This window comes from Mercurialis annua, linkage group LG8 (genome assembly GCF_937616625.2).
Source record: "Mercurialis annua linkage group LG8, ddMerAnnu1.2, whole genome shotgun sequence".
Taxonomy (NCBI): Eukaryota; Viridiplantae; Streptophyta; class Magnoliopsida; order Malpighiales; family Euphorbiaceae; genus Mercurialis; species Mercurialis annua.
Window position 1 is genome coordinate 16,306,641 of NC_065577.1, and position 18,873 is coordinate 16,325,513.

The window sequence follows — 18,873 nt, forward strand, 5'->3', positions numbered from 1 at the left end:
TACCGACGGAATGTCTTTGTTCGTCGCTAACCTCGTCAGGTAATGAAACGCTGCGTTTCATTCACATTATTAGCGACCGAGTTTGGCTTTCTGTCGCTAAATTTGTTAATGAAACGTAGCGTTTCATTAACTGAGGAAGTTAGCGACGGACAAGACAGTCTGTCGCTAACTTGTAACCTAATTAACCCCAGCGCTGCTCTTCTTCTCCCTCACTTAAACAAAACAAAACTGGAAAAAAAATTCCTCTCACCGTTCTCTCGCTGCCGCCATCTCTGTTCCCCTCTCATCTCCGCCATCGCTGCCATCTCTGTTCCCCCTATCATCTCCGTTCTCCGGTGAAGCAAAACGCGCGAGTCTCTGTCCTCCGGCTGCCATCTATTCCCCTTTTCTCTCGCCGCCGGCCGACCTCCACCGCCTATCTCCGCCAGTCTCCGGTAATAGTAGGTTAGTTAATTTATTTTTTTGTTTATTAATTAACTTTTAATAGTTTATTAATTTATTTATATTATTTAATGGAATATTTACACTCTCTACCATAATAAGGTAAAATATTTACAAATATGTTACCTTATACTTTCTCATTACAAGAGTGTTTTTCATATTTTCAAATATGCCATCTTTATTTTTTTATTAACAAAAATGTATTTTCCTCTTTTTCTTCATCTTTTTCATCTAACCCTAATTTTATTTTCTCTCTTTCTCCATTAACATCATAACAAAATTTCATCTTCAAGCCGCACCACCGCCGCTCTCGCTCACGCCGCCACCCTCCATCACGCACGCCGCCTTCCCTCGCTGCACACACTCGCCGCCGCCGCCGCCCTCTCTCACTACTAGCAATCGCCGTCGCCGCCGCCCTCTCACTGCTCGCAATCGCCGCCGCCGCCCTCCCTTGCTTCCTCACTGCTCGCACTAGCCGTCGTCCTCCCTCACGTGTAGATCTATGATTTGTATGTGTAGATCTATGATTTGTATGTGTAGATCTATGATTTGTATGTGTAGATCTATAATTTATATGTCTAGATCTATATTTTTTTTGTTTTTGTATGTATAGATCTAGGATTTATTGTATATGATTCGTGATTTGAATTTTCAGTTCGTCTTCATTCTCATCTCCTTCGTTTTTCAGACCTGGAATTTTTATTTTTAGATCTGATTAAAAAAAACGTATATAATTCGTATTATATACGGATTATATACAGATTGAATTTTCAGATCTGACAGATCTGAATTTTCTTTAAAAAAACGTATATAATTCGTATTATATACGGATTATATATAGATTATATGTGTATACAAAAAAGTTGTATTTTTGTAAATATTTTTAAAAAATTTGTATTGCTGTAATTATTTTTTATATTTCTGTTAAAAAAATACATGTTGTATATTTGTAAATATTTTTATTTTTTCCGGTATTTGTAAAAAAACTCTTATTTAATTAGTTAAATTTAAATAATTTATGTTAGATGTTAAACTAATTAGATTAGGTTAATTAAATCAATTTAGAACAATTAGTTAATGAATTAAGGTTAATTCATTTATGTTAATTCGTTTAGGTTTAGGTTTAGGTCAATTAGCTATATAATTAGAATTAATTTAGTTAATTTAATTTATATTATTAGTTTAGGTTAATTAAAATAGATTGTTAATTTAAGTTGAATTGTTGGTTTAGTTTTTAGGGCAAATTAGTGTTAATATAGGGTTAATTTTTTGTTAATTAGGTTAGGATTAGTAAAATTAGGATACTATATTAATACTATTTTATTAATGAAGTTAGTTAACTAGATTATGTAATTAGGATAGTTACTTATTAATAGTTTATTAATTGAATTCTATTTTATGTTATAATGTTTAATTTGATTAAAATTAATAAATATTATTAATTAACATTTTATGTTAATTTGATAGTAATCGTAAATGTACGTTTAATTGTGTTACTTGTTAGTTTTGAGAATTTAGCGTATTTAGTTAATAATAACCGTAATTAATATAATACTATCTGTAATATGAAACAATTTAGATGAACAGATGAATAGTGTTGGTTATGTGGAAATGCATATTGTTTGCTTGCAGGATTTCCCTGAAAAATGGGTAATGCTCATTTATAGGGGAAATGCTGCCGGATTTTCGTTAAAAATATAATAACATTTAGAATATTGAAAAAAACGTATCTTGATAAAGTATTAATTTGTATTGTTATGATAATCCGATCCAAAACTATTAATGTAGGTTTGTTTCTGACGATTGCCGATAGCCGCTGATCATAGCCGTTGTCGTCTGTTTACATCGCTTATCTCCTATTTATTGCGGTTCTGCTCTTCAACAAGTAAGTGTTACTACATTTTTGCATTTAATTTGTAGTAGTTACAGTAAATTAAATAACAACTAAATTTATTTAACAAAGATTTTATTCCCACCAAATAAAATCTTACCTAGCCGTAGAAACCCGTCCCGTGTGTTCAAGAGATTTTAACGACACGGGATTTCATCCGCGTAACTTGATCACGAAAAAATATATATGTATGGATATGGTATAAAAATATTAGGTAGTTTTCTGGCGTATGTTCTCCGGGTGCCTATTTAATATAGGCTGTGCAACGCTTATTCCTTACGGAACATATAATTAGCGTTACAAACCCTATATTATATAATTCACCTGGGGAACGACGCTGGAAGGCTGCCTAATATTTTTTCCCTATTCATGCATATATCGTGATCAAATTATGGGGAGCCAGTTTTGCGAATGGGATAGGACCCTACCCTTTTAGCAGTCAATTACATTGACTTTGATATGTTGAGCTTATGAACCAGTACCCAACTGTACGTCCTCCAGAAATGAATCCAGACCGCAGTTGGATGTATACGAGGCATGACAGAGGCTTCTTGGCGCCAGATTTTTTCCCTAATCTTGAAGAGTTTGTGAATTTTGCTATACAACATCCAGAGTGTATGAGTGGATAAGAGATAAAATGCCCATGTTCTAGGACAAAATGTAGAAATACGAATTTTTGAGATGTAGAAGTTGTCAAACTACATGTCTTGCAGTCTGGGTTTGTTCCAGATTACTATGTCTGGATTCACCACGGTGAGGTGAATGTCCCTCATGTTGTTCAGCAGCCGGGTAATGAATACGATTACTATAATGAGGGAGGGGGAGATTTAAACTCCGGTCAGAGAATGGTTATTGATGCTGTTGGTCCTGAAGTGTTTGAGGAAGAGACCCCGAATGAAGAAGCTCATAGTTTTTTGATATGATGAGTGCGGCAGAAGAAGAAATATGGCCCGGAAATAGTAGACATTCACCCCTGTCCACATCTGTTGAAATTTTGGATATTAAGTGTTGACATCAGGGGTCGATATCTTTGATTGATGACACTTGCCGTTTATTGCAAGAACTGCTTCCAGAGAACAACAAAATGCCGAAAATTTTACTAATATCAAGAAGCTGGTGAAATGTCTCGGGTTGCCGGTTGAGGTTATTGATTGCTGTTTCCACAACTGTATGATTTATTGGGGGGCAGACGAGGATTTAACCCACTGTAAAGTTTGCACATTTCCTCGGTGGAAACCTGTTACGAAAAGCAATTCGGCCAAAAGAAGGGCTAACGTTCCGTATAAAAAAATGTTTTATTTCCCTTTAACTCCGAGGCTGCAAAGGTTGTACGCTTCCAAAGCCACGGCTAAACATATGACATGGCACGCCGAATATGAAATGGAAGACGAGAAGATGTGTCATCCTTCTGACTCTCCGGCTTGGAAACGATTCAGTGAGTTGCATACATATTTTGCAGACGAAAAAAGAAATATCAGGCTAGGGTTATGTACTGACGGGTTTCAACCATTTGGTAGTTTTAGGTCACGATATTCTTCCTAGCCAGTTATTGTGACGCCGTATAATCTCCCTCCTGGCATGTGCATGAAGGATGAGTTTATGTTTCTGACAATACTTGTCCCGGGACCCGGAAATCCAAAAAACCATATGGATATTTTCCTCCAACCGTTAATAGCGGAGTTGAATCAGTTGTGGGAATCTGGAATCCGGACGTATGACATTCAAAGACGGCAGAATTTTCAAATGAGGGCGGCGCTTATGTGGACAATTAATGACTTTCCCGCTTATTCAATTTTATCTGGCTGGAGCACGTCAGGAAGACTGGCATGTCCGCATTGTATGGAAAAAACCGAGGCATTCACGTTGCCCGAGAGTGGTAAACAATCATGGTTTGATTGCCACAGAAAATTTTTACCTACGGGTCACCATTTCCGTCGGAATGTTACTGAATTCCGAAAAGGCAAAAAAGTAAGGCAAAAATTTGGAGGTATGAGCACTGAAGATGAAGTGTTAGCAGAGGTGGACGGTCTGGGGTTTAAGATGGCCTATGATAATGATGCTAAGGCTACGAATGATGAACTATCTAAAGGCCGTGGTTGGAACCGAAAGAGTATATTTTGGGATTTAACGTATTGGAGGACAAATGTGATCCGGCATAATATCGATGTCATGCATATTGTGTAATATCCCGTAAAATTTTAAATTTATTTTATTAATTTCCGACGTGGTTCCGGATGTATTTTGAGGGGTATTTGAAGTTTCGTAAATTAATTGTGGTTCGATTCATCTTCGGTTCGGTTTAAAAAAAAAAATAAGAGAAAAATATATTGTTGCATGCAAATCATGCATATGTTTCACGTGAAGGCCTATTAATATAATAGATGGCCATTAGGTATTAAAAAGCCCATACAAATTGTAACATGGACAAGCCCATGCATGTGTAACTTAAGTTTTGCTGAACCATTTTCTTCTTAGAATATAAACACGTTGCTCTGCTTATTTTTGTTTCATCAAACGTTTATTGCAAACCCTAGCCGATTATCACCTCAAAAACACCCAAACCTAACACTCATAAACCTTCCTCTCATTCCCTGTAAATATTGGTAAGTCTCTTCGAATTCTTTCAATTATTCGTCCATCTTTATGTCGATATCGGTTATCCGTTTCGTGATTGAACTTTCGCTGTTATTGTAGCATCATTGTGAACTTGTGTTCGTCATCAAATTATTCTGTTCGTTCTCTATATTCAGGACGTTCGTAATCGTCCATTCATCGGTACGTCAATTATTTTGAATCAATGTGTACTCTATGTCCTTTGGGCGTCTGATATGATTTTGTTATGGTCTTATTGTCGAACTGTTGCTGCCATATGTTGTTTCTGTAATCTTTCATTGGTTAGCTGAATTGTTGGAGTCGTGATGTTCCGTCGTGTTGATTGTTGTCGTCGTATTCGACCGTACTTTGATTTCTTTTTGTGGCCGTAGGCTTGTTCTTTATTTAACTGTGACTGTTATTCATGATTAATACTATTGTTATTATAATTTAATGAAGTTGATTACTTGTTAGTTTGGATTGTTAAGGATTTATGAAAGTTTGGTTGTTTTGAAAGCTGGTTATAATGGTTTCTGTGTAAGGAATTTAATTGTTGTGATTTGGGTTTGGTGAGGACGATGAGTTGGCAGGTTTATTCTTTCAAATTGATTAGATTGGAAAAAGGGCCATCTTGATCATTTACTATTAATGGTTTTGATAAATTGATTCCATAAGTTATTGATTTTGATTTTGATTTTAACTTTCGAATTTCGTTCCGACTTATAAGTTGTCAACATTAATTTACATCTGAAATAATGTTAGTTTTTATTTATTATTTAATTTAATTGATTATTATAATTGGAAACGATAATAATATTTTATTCAATAATTTATAATTACTCGGGTAATATATAAATTTTAGAATTTATGAACTAGGCATGTCAATTTGACATTTTAAGATTTAAACGTTTCATCATTTTTTTATTATTTATATTTTTTTTATGTAAATAAATTATTGTGACTATTGGTTACTTGGATTTTAAGTTATTGTGTTCCGCTTTAAAACACAAATTTATATTAAAGGGGTATTTTTTAAATTATAAACTATGGTTTATAATTTTGGGTTAATTTGTGAGTCAGGTTAGACCTGGGTCGCCTGACAATTGAGGTTACTCTGGCAGTTATCGGTAACTCGGCTAACCCGTTATTTTGGGATTTAAATTAATTTATTCTTTAAATAATATTTAAATAATATTTTCTAAAATGGATTTTAAAGCGGGAACTCGGAGGACTTGTTGTTATGGCATTTTAATTTAATTGAGTATTGTGTTACTCTGTATGATTTACCTGACTTGTTATTGTGCTAGTCCTATGTGGTGTCTAGTACTCTCTAGAGTTAGGGTCTGATTTTAATAATTATTTTATTTGTCTAGACTCGTCTACTGTTCGTGCTTCAGAGGCGAACCAGAGTTAGTTGCTTGCCGGTATTTCACGCGGATTAGCAAGCAGTGAGTTTATATTTACTATTTACCGTTTTATTAAGTAAATTGTTATTTTAATATTAAATATATATACTGTACGTATATTTCGAACTGTTTTATATTATGGCTCTTAGTTGGAACGTGCTACCTAATGGGCATCATTAGGACTGCGTGCGCACCGGTATTGATCTGGGTAAGGTATTTATGGAAATGTGGTAACTCGGTGTGAGCATAGCTCTCGGGACCAGGTAGAGTAACTCGGTGTAGCTCAGCTCTCGGGACTCTGGGATAAGTGTGGTCAGTGGTAACTCGGTGTAGCTCAGCTCTCGGGACCAAACCTATTGGATTATGATTACTATTTAGAATTGTGGATTAGGGTTCCAACTATTATCTGTAATATCGTTATTAAATGTTTTAAACGTTTTAAAGGTTTTCCACTTAATAAATGTAAATAGTGGTATGAACTCATCTCAGTATATCTGACCCCGTTGTTTTCCCAATTTTCCCCAGGGTTATGATCTGAGAGAGTCTGGTGATCTCCGCATTTACTTTTCCTCGGAGGTTTCCTTTTATTCTAGTAAAACAGTGAAACTATTTTATTCTTAGACCGCAGTAGTAACTAGACGTCCTTATTATTATTATATATTTTGTCGGATTGGTTCGACTGGTTATATTGCTCTGGCATGCTGTATTATTGACATTGATTTATGATGAATCTATTTTAGACTCGGAATTGAATGAGCATGTTATATTAACTGTTGAATATTATAACTGCTAGTTTTAGGCTGAAGTCTCGGTTGCCCCCGAGCATTGGTTTTCTGCAGGTTTATGTGTTTATATGTTAAATGAAAGGCTAGCTACGGGTTTCGGTACTATATTACCCATACCCTAGCGCCGGTCGCGATTCATGAAAATGGGTCGTGACAAACTTGGTATCAGAGCTTTGGTTTCAAACCAAGGCCATTGCTTGCTATGTGTTTACTCTGTTAAGTATTGTTGTGTCTTAGGAACTACTGCGGATATAGGTTTCTGTCATGTCTTTTAAAACGTCATCTTTTGATTTTTAAAACATTCTGCCTACACCAATAGGATTGCGTCGAGTCAGTCATTGTATGTTGATTTGATATTGTTAAATGCTAATTTTATTTCACTTGGGTGAACATTTTATTGCTGTTGATTTCTTGGGAAACCCTTTATGTTGCTTGTTTTGTTCATACTTAGGTATGAAATACCTGTTATTTAAATTGTTGTTGTTCAATCTTAGGATATGGACAATGTTATTCGTACTCGTGCTCGTGCTGCGGCAGAGTAAGAAGCTGTGGCTGATGATGCGATTTCCATGGAAGTCGATCAGAACGTACCACCTGTTCAGGCTAATGCTGGACGTGGTCGAGGTGGAGGTGCTGGCAGAGGTAGAGGTGCTGGTAGAGGCAGAGGAGCTGGTGCTGGTAGAGGTGGAGCTAGAGGACGCGGTGCAGCAGGTGTTCAGGCACCGAATGTGCAGCAGGCACCAGAGGTGCAACAAGCACCAAATATGCAAGCGTTCGACTTCACTACTTTCTTGGCTGGCGTTGTCGAGATGCAGAACAATCAGGCTCTACTGAAGAATCAGTGTAATATACTGGGTCAGTTAGCGCAGCAACAGCAACCTCAGGTTGGTGCTGTAGCTGGTATTGGTGGACTTGCTGGTGTCGGTCATATTCCAACAGACAGAGAGTTGGTGATGACCTACTTGAAGTTGAATCCGACTTCTTTTGATAGTACTGGGGATGCTCTTGACTTTTTGGAGGAATTTGAGTACAACAGTCAGAGGATTCAAGCTTCTGATCGTCAATCAGTGATGCTTGTGGAGATGTCGCTGAAGGGTCCAGCTAAGGACTGGTATCGTGATAACATCAGGCCAGTTATGGATACTTTGTCTTGGGCTGATTTTGTGATCAGGTTCAGAGGTTACTATCTACCCTTCTCTGTTACTAAGAGTTTCAGAGAAAAGCTGCTAAATTTGAAGAAGGGGGATAGATCAGTGACAGACTACACTACTGAGTTTGTACGTTTGGGGCGGTTTGCTACAGATCTTCAGGGTGATCAAGAGCGAGTGAACGACCGTTATGTTAGGGGTTTAGGCTCGGAGTTTCTTCCTTTGCTGATAGGGACAAACATGGAGTTTGCCCGGTTAGTGGATAGTGCGCGACGGATGGAGAATTCGATGGTTCAGTTTGGAACGATCTCTGACCCTTTCCAGAATCAGAAGGGAAAGAGTGACGTTCCTAGTGGGGGGCAACAGGCCCCAGTGCAGCATAGTAGTGGAAATTACTACAGTGGCTCTTCTCAGGCCAACAGGGGGAGTCGACGGACTCACAACAAAGGGAGGCATAGTGCCAGGAGTGCTCCGTACAGTTCCAGTAGCAGTGGGAGCAACCGTGGTTCAGGACGCGGGTACAGTGGTGGATCGAACATTCCATTCTGCCAGAATTGCAGATGTAGGCATTATGGTCAGTGCCAGTTAGCTCCTGGAGGTTGTTTCACTTGTGGCCAGCCGGGTCATTTCTCCAGGGAGTGTCCGACATCTGGGCAGCAGATGTCTAACTCCAGTGTGGCGCAGTCATCTTATCAGCAGCAGAGACCTGCGTTTACACAGTCTGTAGGGTACTCTCAACCTGCAGCATCTTTTGGTGGCCAGCGGGGCCGTGGTTCTAGTGGCAGAGGTTTTGGTGGCCGTGGTAACGGCGGTAGAAGTTCCAACGGTTATGGTACTGGACAGAGTTCGCAACAGCAGCCGCATGGTCAGGCCAGAGTGTTCGCACTTACTCCTCAGGATGCGCGTGCATCAAATGCTGTGGTGCAAGGTACCATTCCGATTTCTTTTATAGATGCTTTAGTGTTATTTGATGCGGGTGCAACTCATTCGTTTGTATCTACATGTTTTGCTGGGAAATTGGGTAGAGAACCATCTGTTTTAAGTGAACCTCTAGCTGTGTCTACACCTATGTCTGAAGGTGTAGTAGTGGACGTCGTCTATCCTTCTTGTCCTGTGGTTATTCAGGGTAGAGAATTATGTGCTGATTTGATTGTACTTGACGTTCTTTCTTTTGATGTTATCTTGGGGATGGACTGGTTGTCACGCCATTATGCTTCTATTGATTGTCGAGGGAAGTCAGTCGAGTTCAGGATTCCAGGTGATCTACCTTTTTCCTTTCAGGGAGAAAAGGCAGAGACACCTAAGAATCTGATTTCCGCCATCAAGGCGAAGCGGATGTTAGGCAAGGGTTGCCAGGGTTTTCTTGCTGTGGTTCGTGATTTGGAGACTAGTAGTGGTGATATGCATAGTGTTCCGATAGTGAATGAGTTCACTGATGTGTTTCCAGAGGAATTGCCTGGATTACCACCTGATCGTGATATTGAGTTTTGCATTGATGTGGTTTCTGGTACAGCTCCGATTTCGATACCGCCGTATCGGATGGCTCCTGCAGAGCTGAAGGAGTTGAAGGACCAGTTACAAGAGTTGTTGGATAGCGGGTTCATCAGACCGAGTACTTCTCCGTGGGGTGCTCCAGTTCTGTTTGTAAAGAAGAAAGACGGTTCCTTTCGGCTGTGTATCGACTACAGACAGTTGAATAAGGCTACTGTCAAGAACAGATATCCTCTTCCTCGCATCGATGATCTGTTTGACCAGTTGCAGGGTGCGAAGTGTTTTTCCAAGATTGATTTGAGGTCTGGGTATCATCAGCTACGGATCCGTGATGCAGATGTGCCTAAGACTGCTTTTCGGACTCGTTATGGACATTTTGAGTTTCTGGTTATGTCCTTTGGTCTGACGAACGCACCAGCAGCGTTTATGGATATGATGAACAGAGTGTTCAAACCGTTTTTGGATCAATTTGTTATCGTCTTCATTGATGACATTTTGATCTATTCTCGGAGTGAGGAGGAGCATGCTTACCATTTGAGGACTATACTACAGACGTTGCGTGAGCATCAGTTGTACGCTAAGTTCTCAAAATGTGAGTTCTGGTTGGATCAGGTTACCTTTCTAGGACACGTGGTGTCGAAAGATGGGATCAAGGTTGATCCGAAGAAGATTGAGGCGGTCATGGATTGGCAAAGGCCAAGGTCAGTTACCGAGATCAGAAGTTTTCTGGGTTTAGCTGGCTACTATCGTCGGTTCGTGCAAGATTTCTCCAGAATATCTGCACCTTTGACTAAACTGACACAGAAGGGTGTCAAGTTTGAGTGGACTGACAAGTGCGAGGCGAGCTTTGAGAAGCTCAAGGAGATTTTGACTACAGCTCCGGTGTTGGCATTGCCTTCTGGCATTGATGGGTTCACAGTGTATTGTGATGCGTCTCGGATTGGTTTGGGTTGCGTTCTGATGCAACATGGACATGTGATTGCCTATGCTTCCAGACAGTTGAAGAAGCATGAGGTGAATTACCCTACTCATGATTTAGAGTTGGCAGCTGTGGTTTTTGCGCTGAAAATCTGGAGACATTATTTGTATGGTGCTACTTGTGAGATTTTCACTGATCATAAGAGTCTGAAATATATCTTTGATCAGAGAGAGTTGAACTTGAGACAGAGGAGGTGGTTAGAGTTGCTGAAAGACTACGACTGTACTATTCAGTACCATCCTGGTAAGGCTAATGTGGTAGCCGATGCGTTGAGTCGCAAGTCTTCGGGCAGCTTGGCTCATATTTCTGAGATTGGGCGTAGACCCATGGTTAGAGAGTGGCACAGTTTGATAGCTTCGGGCTATGGTTTGCAGATTTCTCAGGCTGGTTGTTTGTTAGCACAGTTGCAAGTGCAACCTGTTTTGATTGATCGGATCAAAGCTTTACAAGCTGAGGATCCACAGTTGAAACGGATTATTGAGGAGATTCAGCAGGACAGTAATTCTGAGTTTACTTTTGTGGATGGTGTTCTGAGACATGGTTCGAGACTGTGTGTTCCGGATTCAGATGGTTTGAGGGACCAGATTCTGGAAGAAGCGCACAAGTCTGCTTATAGTATTCATCCGGGCTCTACTAAGATGTACCATGATCTTAAGGGTACCTACTGGTGGAGCGGGATGAAGAAGGATGTCGCTGAGTATGTTTCTAAGTGTCTGACTTGCCAGCAGGTGAAGCTGGAACATCAGAGACCTTTTGGCTATCTGCAGCCACTACCTATTCCAGAGTGGAAGTGGGAGCGAATTGCTATGGATTTTGTGGTTGGGTTACCACGTACTCGACAGGGATACGATTCCATCTGGGTAATAGTTGACCGTATGACTAAGTCAGCTCATTTCCTTCCGATAAAGGTTTCGTATACTGCTTCGAGGTTGGCTCAGTTGTACATCGACAGGATTGTCAGTTTGCATGGTGTACCGGTTTCTATTGTTTCAGACAGAGGTTCTGTGTTTACTTCGAGGTTTTGGAAGGCGTTACAGGAATCCTTGGGTTCTCGGTTGGATTTCAGTACAGCTTTTCATCCTCAGACTGACGGTCAGTCTGAGAGGACTATTCAGACGTTGGAGGATATGCTCAGGATGTGTGTTCTCGATTTTCAGGGTAGCTGGGATACTCATTTGCCGTTGATTGAGTTTTCCTATAACAACAGTTATCATGCGAGTATCGAGATGGCGCCGTATGAGGCTTTGTACGGGCGCAAGTGTAGATCTCCTATCTGTTGGGAGGAGGTCGGAGAGCGTAAACTCTCGGGAGCGGAGATTATTCAGATTACCTCTGAGAAGGTACCGTTGATTAAGCGGAGGTTAGAGACTGCTTTTAGTCGGCATAAGAGTTATGCTGATCCGAAGAGGAAAGACATTGAGTTCCAGGTTGGTGATTTCGTATTTCTTCGGGTTTCGCCTATGAAAGGCGTGGTTCGTTTTGGTGTCAAGGGAAAGTTGGCACCGAGGTATATTGGTCCTTATGAGATTTCGGAAAGGATTGGAGCTGTGGCTTATCGTCTGGTTCTACCGCCAGACATGTCGTTAGTACATCCGGTGTTTCACGTTTCTATGTTGAGAAAGTGCATTTCTGATCCTTCACACGTGATTGTGCCTCAGAGTGTTGAGATTGACCAGGAGCTGTCCTATGAGGAACAGCCAGTTGAGATTGTTGATACGCAGGTGCGTAAATTGCGGAACAAGGAGATTCCGATGGTCAAAGTTCTCTGGCGCAATCATTCTGTAGAGGAGTGTACTTGGGAGACCGAGTTGGATATGCGGAATCGCTATCCTTTTCTTTTTCCGTGAGGTACGATATCTTGTTTTTCTGTGACTTTTGTAGTTTTTACTTGTGTTACGTGTTGTTCTGATGTGATTTACTTGTCGTGTTAAATTCGAGGACGAATTTTTAATTAGTTGGGGAGAATGTAATATCCCGTAAAATTTTAAATTTATTTTATTAATTTCCGACGTGGTTCCGGATGTATTTTGAGGGGTATTTGAAGTTTCGTAAATTAATTGTGGTTCGATTCATCTTCGGTTCGGTTTAAAAAAAAAAAAATAAGAGAAAAATATATTGTTGCATGCAAATCATGCATATGTTTCACGTGAAGGCCTATTAATATAATAGATGGCCATTAGGTATTAAAAAGCCCATACAAATTGTAACATGGACAAGCCCATGCATGTGTAACTTAAGTTTTGCTGAACCATTTTCTTCTTAGAATATAAACACGTTGCTCTGCTTATTTTTGTTTCATCAAACGTTTATTGCAAACCCTAGCCGATTATCACCTCAAAAACACCCAAACCTAACACTCATAAACCTTCCTCTCATTCCCTGTAAATATTGGTAAGTCTCTTCGAATTCTTTCAATTATTCGTCCATCTTTATGTCGATATCGGTTATCCGTTTCGTGATTGAACTTTCGCTGTTATTGTAGCATCATTGTGAACTTGTGTTCGTCATCAAATTATTCTGTTCGTTCTCTATATTCAGGACGTTCGTAATCGTCCATTCATCGGTACGTCAATTATTTTGAATCAATGTGTACTCTATGTCCTTTGGGCGTCTGATATGATTTTGTTATGGTCTTATTGCCGAACTGTTGCTGCCATATGTTGTTTCTGTAATCTTTCATTGGTTAGCTGAATTGTTGGAGTCGTGATGTTCCGTCGTGTTGATTGTTGTCGTCGTATTCGACCGTACTTTGATTTCTTTTTGTGGCCGTAGGCTTGTTCTTTATTTAACTGTGACTGTTATTCATGATTAATACTATTGTTATTATAATTTAATGAAGTTGATTACTTGTTAGTTTGGATTGTTAAGGATTTATGAAAGTTTGGTTGTTTTGAAAGCTGGTTATAATGGTTTCTGTGTAAGGAATTTAATTGTTGTGATTTGGGTTTGGTGAGGACGATGAGTTGGCAGGTTTATTCTTTCAAATTGATTAGATTGGAAAAAGGGCCATCTTGATCATTTACTATTAATGGTTTTGATAAATTGATTCCATAAGTTATTGATTTTGATTTTGATTTTAACTTTCGAATTTCGTTCCGACTTATAAGTTGTCAACATTAATTTACATCTGAAATAATGTTAGTTTTTATTTATTATTTAATTTAATTGATTATTATAATTGGAAACGATAATAATATTTTATTCAATAATTTATAATTACTCGGGTAATATATAAATTTTAGAATTTATGAACTAGGCATGTCAATTTGACATTTTAAGATTTAAACGTTTCATCATTTTTTTATTATTTATATTTTTTTTATGTAAATAAATTATTGTGACTATTGGTTACTTGGATTTTAAGTTATTGTGTTCCGCTTTAAAACACAAATTTATATTAAAGGGGTATTTTTTAAATTATAAACTATGGTTTATAATTTTGGGTTAATTTGTGAGTCAGGTTAGACCTGGGTCGCCTGACAATTGAGGTTACTCTGGCAGTTATCGGTAACTCGGCTAACCCGTTATTTTGGGATTTAAATTAATTTATTCTTTAAATAATATTTAAATAATATTTTCTAAAATGGATTTTAAAGCGGGAACTCGGAGGACTTGTTGTTATGGCATTTTAATTTAATTGAGTATTGTGTTACTCTGTATGATTTACCTGACTTGTTATTGTGCTAGTCCTATGTGGTGTCTAGTACTCTCTAGAGTTAGGGTCTGATTTTAATAATTATTTTATTTGTCTAGACTCGTCTACTGTTCGTGCTTCAGAGGCGAACCAGAGTTAGTTGCTTGCCGGTATTTCACGCGGATTAGCAAGCAGTGAGTTTATATTTACTATTTACCGCTTTATTAAGTAAATTGTTATTTTAATATTAAATATATATACTGTACGTATATTTCGAACTGTTTTATATTATGGCTCTTAGTTGGAACGTGCTACCTAATGGGCATCATTAGGACTGCGTGCGCACCGGTATTGATCTGGGTAAGGTATTTATGGAAATGTGGTAACTCGGTGTGAGCATAGCTCTCGGGACCAGGTAGAGTAACTCGGTGTAGCTCAGCTCTCGGGACCAGACCTATTGGATTATGATTACTATTTAGAATTGTGGATTAGGGTTCCAACTATTATCTGTAATATCGTTATTAAATGTTTTAAACGTTTTAAAGGTTTTCCACTTAATAAATGTAAATAGTGGTATGAACTCATCTCAGTATATCTGACCCCGTTGTTTTCCCAATTTTCCCCAGGGTTATGATCTGAGAGAGTCTGGTGATCTCCGCATTTACTTTTCCTCGGAGGTTTCCTTTTATTCTAGTAAAACAGTGAAACTATTTTATTCTTAGACCGCAGTAGTAACTAGACGTCCTTATTATTATTATATATTTTGTCGGATTGGTTCGACTGGTTATATTGCTCTGGCATGCTGTATTATTGACATTGATTTATGATGAATCTATTTTAGACTCGGAATTGAATGAGCATGTTATATTAACTGTTGAATATTATAACTGCTAGTTTTAGGCTGAAGTCTCGGTTGCCCCCGAGCATTGGTTTTCTGCAGGTTTATGTGTTTATATGTTAAATGAAAGGCTAGCTACGGGTTTCGGTACTATATTACCCATACCCTAGCGCCGGTCGCGATTCATGAAAATGGGTCGTGACATATTGAGAAAAATGTATTTGACAACGTTTTCAATACCGTGCTCAATGTACCTGGTAAGACGAATGATACGGCAAAATCTCGGGCAGAGTTGAATAAGATTTGTGATCGTCCTGGCCTAGCACAAGATGAGGAAACCGGTAGATATCCAAAGGCTTTGTATGCTTTGGACAAAGAATTAAAAAAGATTTTGCTCGAATGGATTCAAAAGTTAAAGTTTCCGGATGGTTACGTGTCCAACTTGTCTAGGTGTGTTGATTTAAACAGTTTGAAGAGGATGGGCATGAAAAGTCATGATTGTCATGTCTTCATGCAAAGACTTTTGCCAATTGCTCTTCGGGAGCTTCTTCCGCTAGAAGTGTTGGATCCTTTAACAGAGTTGAGTATATTCTTCAGAGAGTTAACTGCCACATCGCTGAAAAAGGCAGATCTTGAGAGATTGGAGCTTGATATCCCGAAGATACTGTGCAAGTTGGAACGTGTATTTTCGCTGATTTTTTTCCGATTCGATGGAACATCTCCCCGTACACCTTCCTTACGAAGCTATGATGGCAGGACCTGTTCAATATCGTTGGATGTATCCGTTTGAAAGGTAATATATTTACAGTTCTATTTTGTCAACCGATAATTAGGTAAATGAACTAATTATATGATTATGCAGATATCTGAGAAAACTCAAAAATAAGGTAACGAATAAAGGCAGAGTGGAAGGAAGCATCAGCAGCGGATATCTATTAAAGGAAACAGCGAAATTTGCATTTTTCTATTTCAAGGATGGTGATCTGATGCTACCATGTCGGATGCAAAGAAATGAAGTTTGTGAAATGGACGTTGATGATGATGTCGACAGATTATCTATTTTCAAACCGAAAGGGCGATCTGTAGGTGCTTGTCGTAACAGATATTTGGATGATGCTGAATATGTTGCTGCCCGAAGCTATATACTTCTGAATTGCCCTGAAATCGAACCTTACAGAGAGTAAGTCTTAATATACACATTTAAGTTCAATATTGAAGAATTTTATACAAATTGTATTGATTTTCTCGTATTCCTGTAAATAGAGTTTTTGAAGGCGAGTTGTATGAAATCAACCCCGAAATCACACAGAACGAAGTTGTATTCAAGTTGGAGAGTGATTTCGCCATTTGGTTTGAGCAAGATGTAAGTATTTATGGACCTTTATCGTCGTAGTTGTATATATTATCGTGTTGATCCGTATAAATGTTATTGTGCTGCAGGTGAAAGACCCAACTATTTGTACCAATCCCTATATTCTAAGTTTTGCAAAAGGACCGCTTAGATCGGTCAAAACATTCAAGGGTTACTGTATGAACAGGTTTAAATTCAATACTGAAGAATATGGGGAGGATCGGGTTACAATGAATAGCGGAGTCTGTGTAAAAGGATCAGTTTACGGTCCGGCTGAAAGCGACTTTTATGGAGTGTTGACTGACATTATAGAGTTAGAGTATCCATCTCTACCAATAAAAAGGACGGTTTTATTTAAATGTAATTGGTTTGATCCTACGAAAAAGGTTGGTATGTTAGTCCATCCTCGGTATAACATAGTGGATGTTAATCGCAGAAAGAGGTACAACAAATACGAACCTTTCATTTTAGCTGAACAGTCTGATCAAGTACATTACTTACCTTATCCTAGCAAAAAGCGGGACAAGAAAGATTGGTGGGCAGTATGCAAGATAAAAGCTCGCTCTGACCTAGACATGTCTGAAACAACTATTCCAGCTTGCCAAGATGATAGTGCAGAACATCCGCTTGATGTCATAACGAATGACGAACCGACAAATTTAGTTGATCCAAATGGCGAGGAGGACGAGGCTGCATTACACAACCCTCTAGTAGTAGAGACAGAAGATGATTATCCACCATCCTCATCAGACGATGATGACATTGGAGCGGAAGATGATATAGAAATTGCATGTTTTAGTGTCATACCTGGGGAATTTTGACTTTTATTTACGTTTGTTGATGTAGTAATTTTATTTTGTTAATAAATTATGTATTATGGTTTTTATAATAGATGTGTTTATTTTTTTTCTTGTCGAATATTGTTTTGTAATCTTTTTTGCAGATATGAGAGGTTCAGGTGGTTCTTCCGCCGGCCGAGGCCAGGGTAGGGATACAGGTCAGGGACGCGGACGTTGATGCGGCCGTGGCGACCCAGAGCAGGATCCTCCTGAGGGCTCGGATCTCGGGGCTGAGCAGCAGGTGCTAGCGGGTAGACCCGCGCCGCGGAGAGCGGCGAGACATCCGCAGCCACAGGACGAGCCGCCAGCGACGGACGAGATTGGGAGGGTTAGAGTTACACCTGATGCTGCAAGGTATGATTGACAACTTTTTTTTTAAAATAATTTTATTTCAAAAATGTGAAAACTAAGTGTTTTTGTAATATACAGAGAAAGGTTACTGGATAGCAGGAACGACAGCGGGACAACATCTAGGGCGATCTTGCCCATTTTCCGATCTAGCTGATTTACTGAGGGTTCCTCGTGGAAGAAGCTGACAGCAGAGCATAAGGGCTTCTACTTCGAGGAGTTCAAGGTTGTTAAATTAATATTTTAAATTAATATTTTACTTTCTTTTTGATTTTTAATTATTTTTATTAATTAATGGTTTGCAGAAGGGTTTTTGCTGGGACTCGACCTACCCTGAGGAACTGATTAGAGGGGTCTTCTACCGACATGCGGCATATCGGTACAAAGATACTCTCCACAACATGAAGCCGGATAAAAAAGAGGGCAGTGTTAGTGCTGATACTTGGGCGTCATAGAAGCGAGACTGGGATACTGCTGAGGCTAAGAAGAAGTCCGATATAACACGAGCTAATCGGATGAGTGAGCCGTCCGGAGCTGGCACCGGATCGGTTCGACATACCGCAGGATCGCGATCGGCTACGAGGCATAAGACAGTTATGGTATGTTTTTAATATTAATAATAGTGTTATATATTTTGTTCATCTACTAATTAATTTGTTCATTTCATATGATAGACTGAGGAGCTCGGTCGAGAGCCCACTTTGGCTGAGTTGCATGTACGGTTGCACCTGACCAAAGCTGATCAGACTGTCTTCGTTGACAAGAGGTTAAAGGATAAAAATGTAAGTTTATTTTCACCTTAAGTGACTGTTTAATATGATATAAATATAACTTTATATAGACGTTGTTTATAGGATGTTTACGTGTTTGTTGTGGGTGTTGGGATTGCTATTACGTATAGTTGAACAGAGTTGTCTATAGTGTTTGCAGGATGTCCCTGAAAAATGGGTGATGATCAAATTGTAGATAAAATGCTGCCGAATTTTTGTTAGAAATGTAGGTTTAAACTAATATTTGTTAAGTATTTTTATAATGTTTCACTAAACTCTGAATTTGTATTTTTCAATCTCAGGACCGTATTCAGGGAGAGCTTGCTGCAGCGACCTAGTCTCAGGTGGCTGGGGAAGGGA

The 18,873-nt window shown here is 38.9% G+C and overlaps 1 protein-coding gene across 1 annotated transcript; it reads left to right on the forward strand.

Moving 5' to 3' along the window:
• Positions 1–9,223: 9,223 nt before the first annotated feature.
• On the forward strand, positions 9,224–18,198 carry LOC126661697 (uncharacterized; the record flags this gene model as incomplete). The annotated part of the gene is made up of 16 exons (XM_056104128.1): positions 9,224–9,763; positions 9,965–10,265; positions 10,518–10,804; positions 10,877–11,260; positions 11,462–12,573; positions 13,216–13,222; positions 13,272–13,415; positions 13,588–13,682; positions 14,194–14,240; positions 15,496–15,976; positions 16,068–16,385; positions 16,469–16,568; positions 16,646–17,348; positions 17,500–17,553; positions 17,825–17,910; positions 18,049–18,198. Coding segments are annotated over 16 exons (4,809 nt in total), but the record flags the coding sequence as incomplete, so codon positions are not given.
• Between the last annotated feature and the right edge of the window lie 675 nt (positions 18,199–18,873).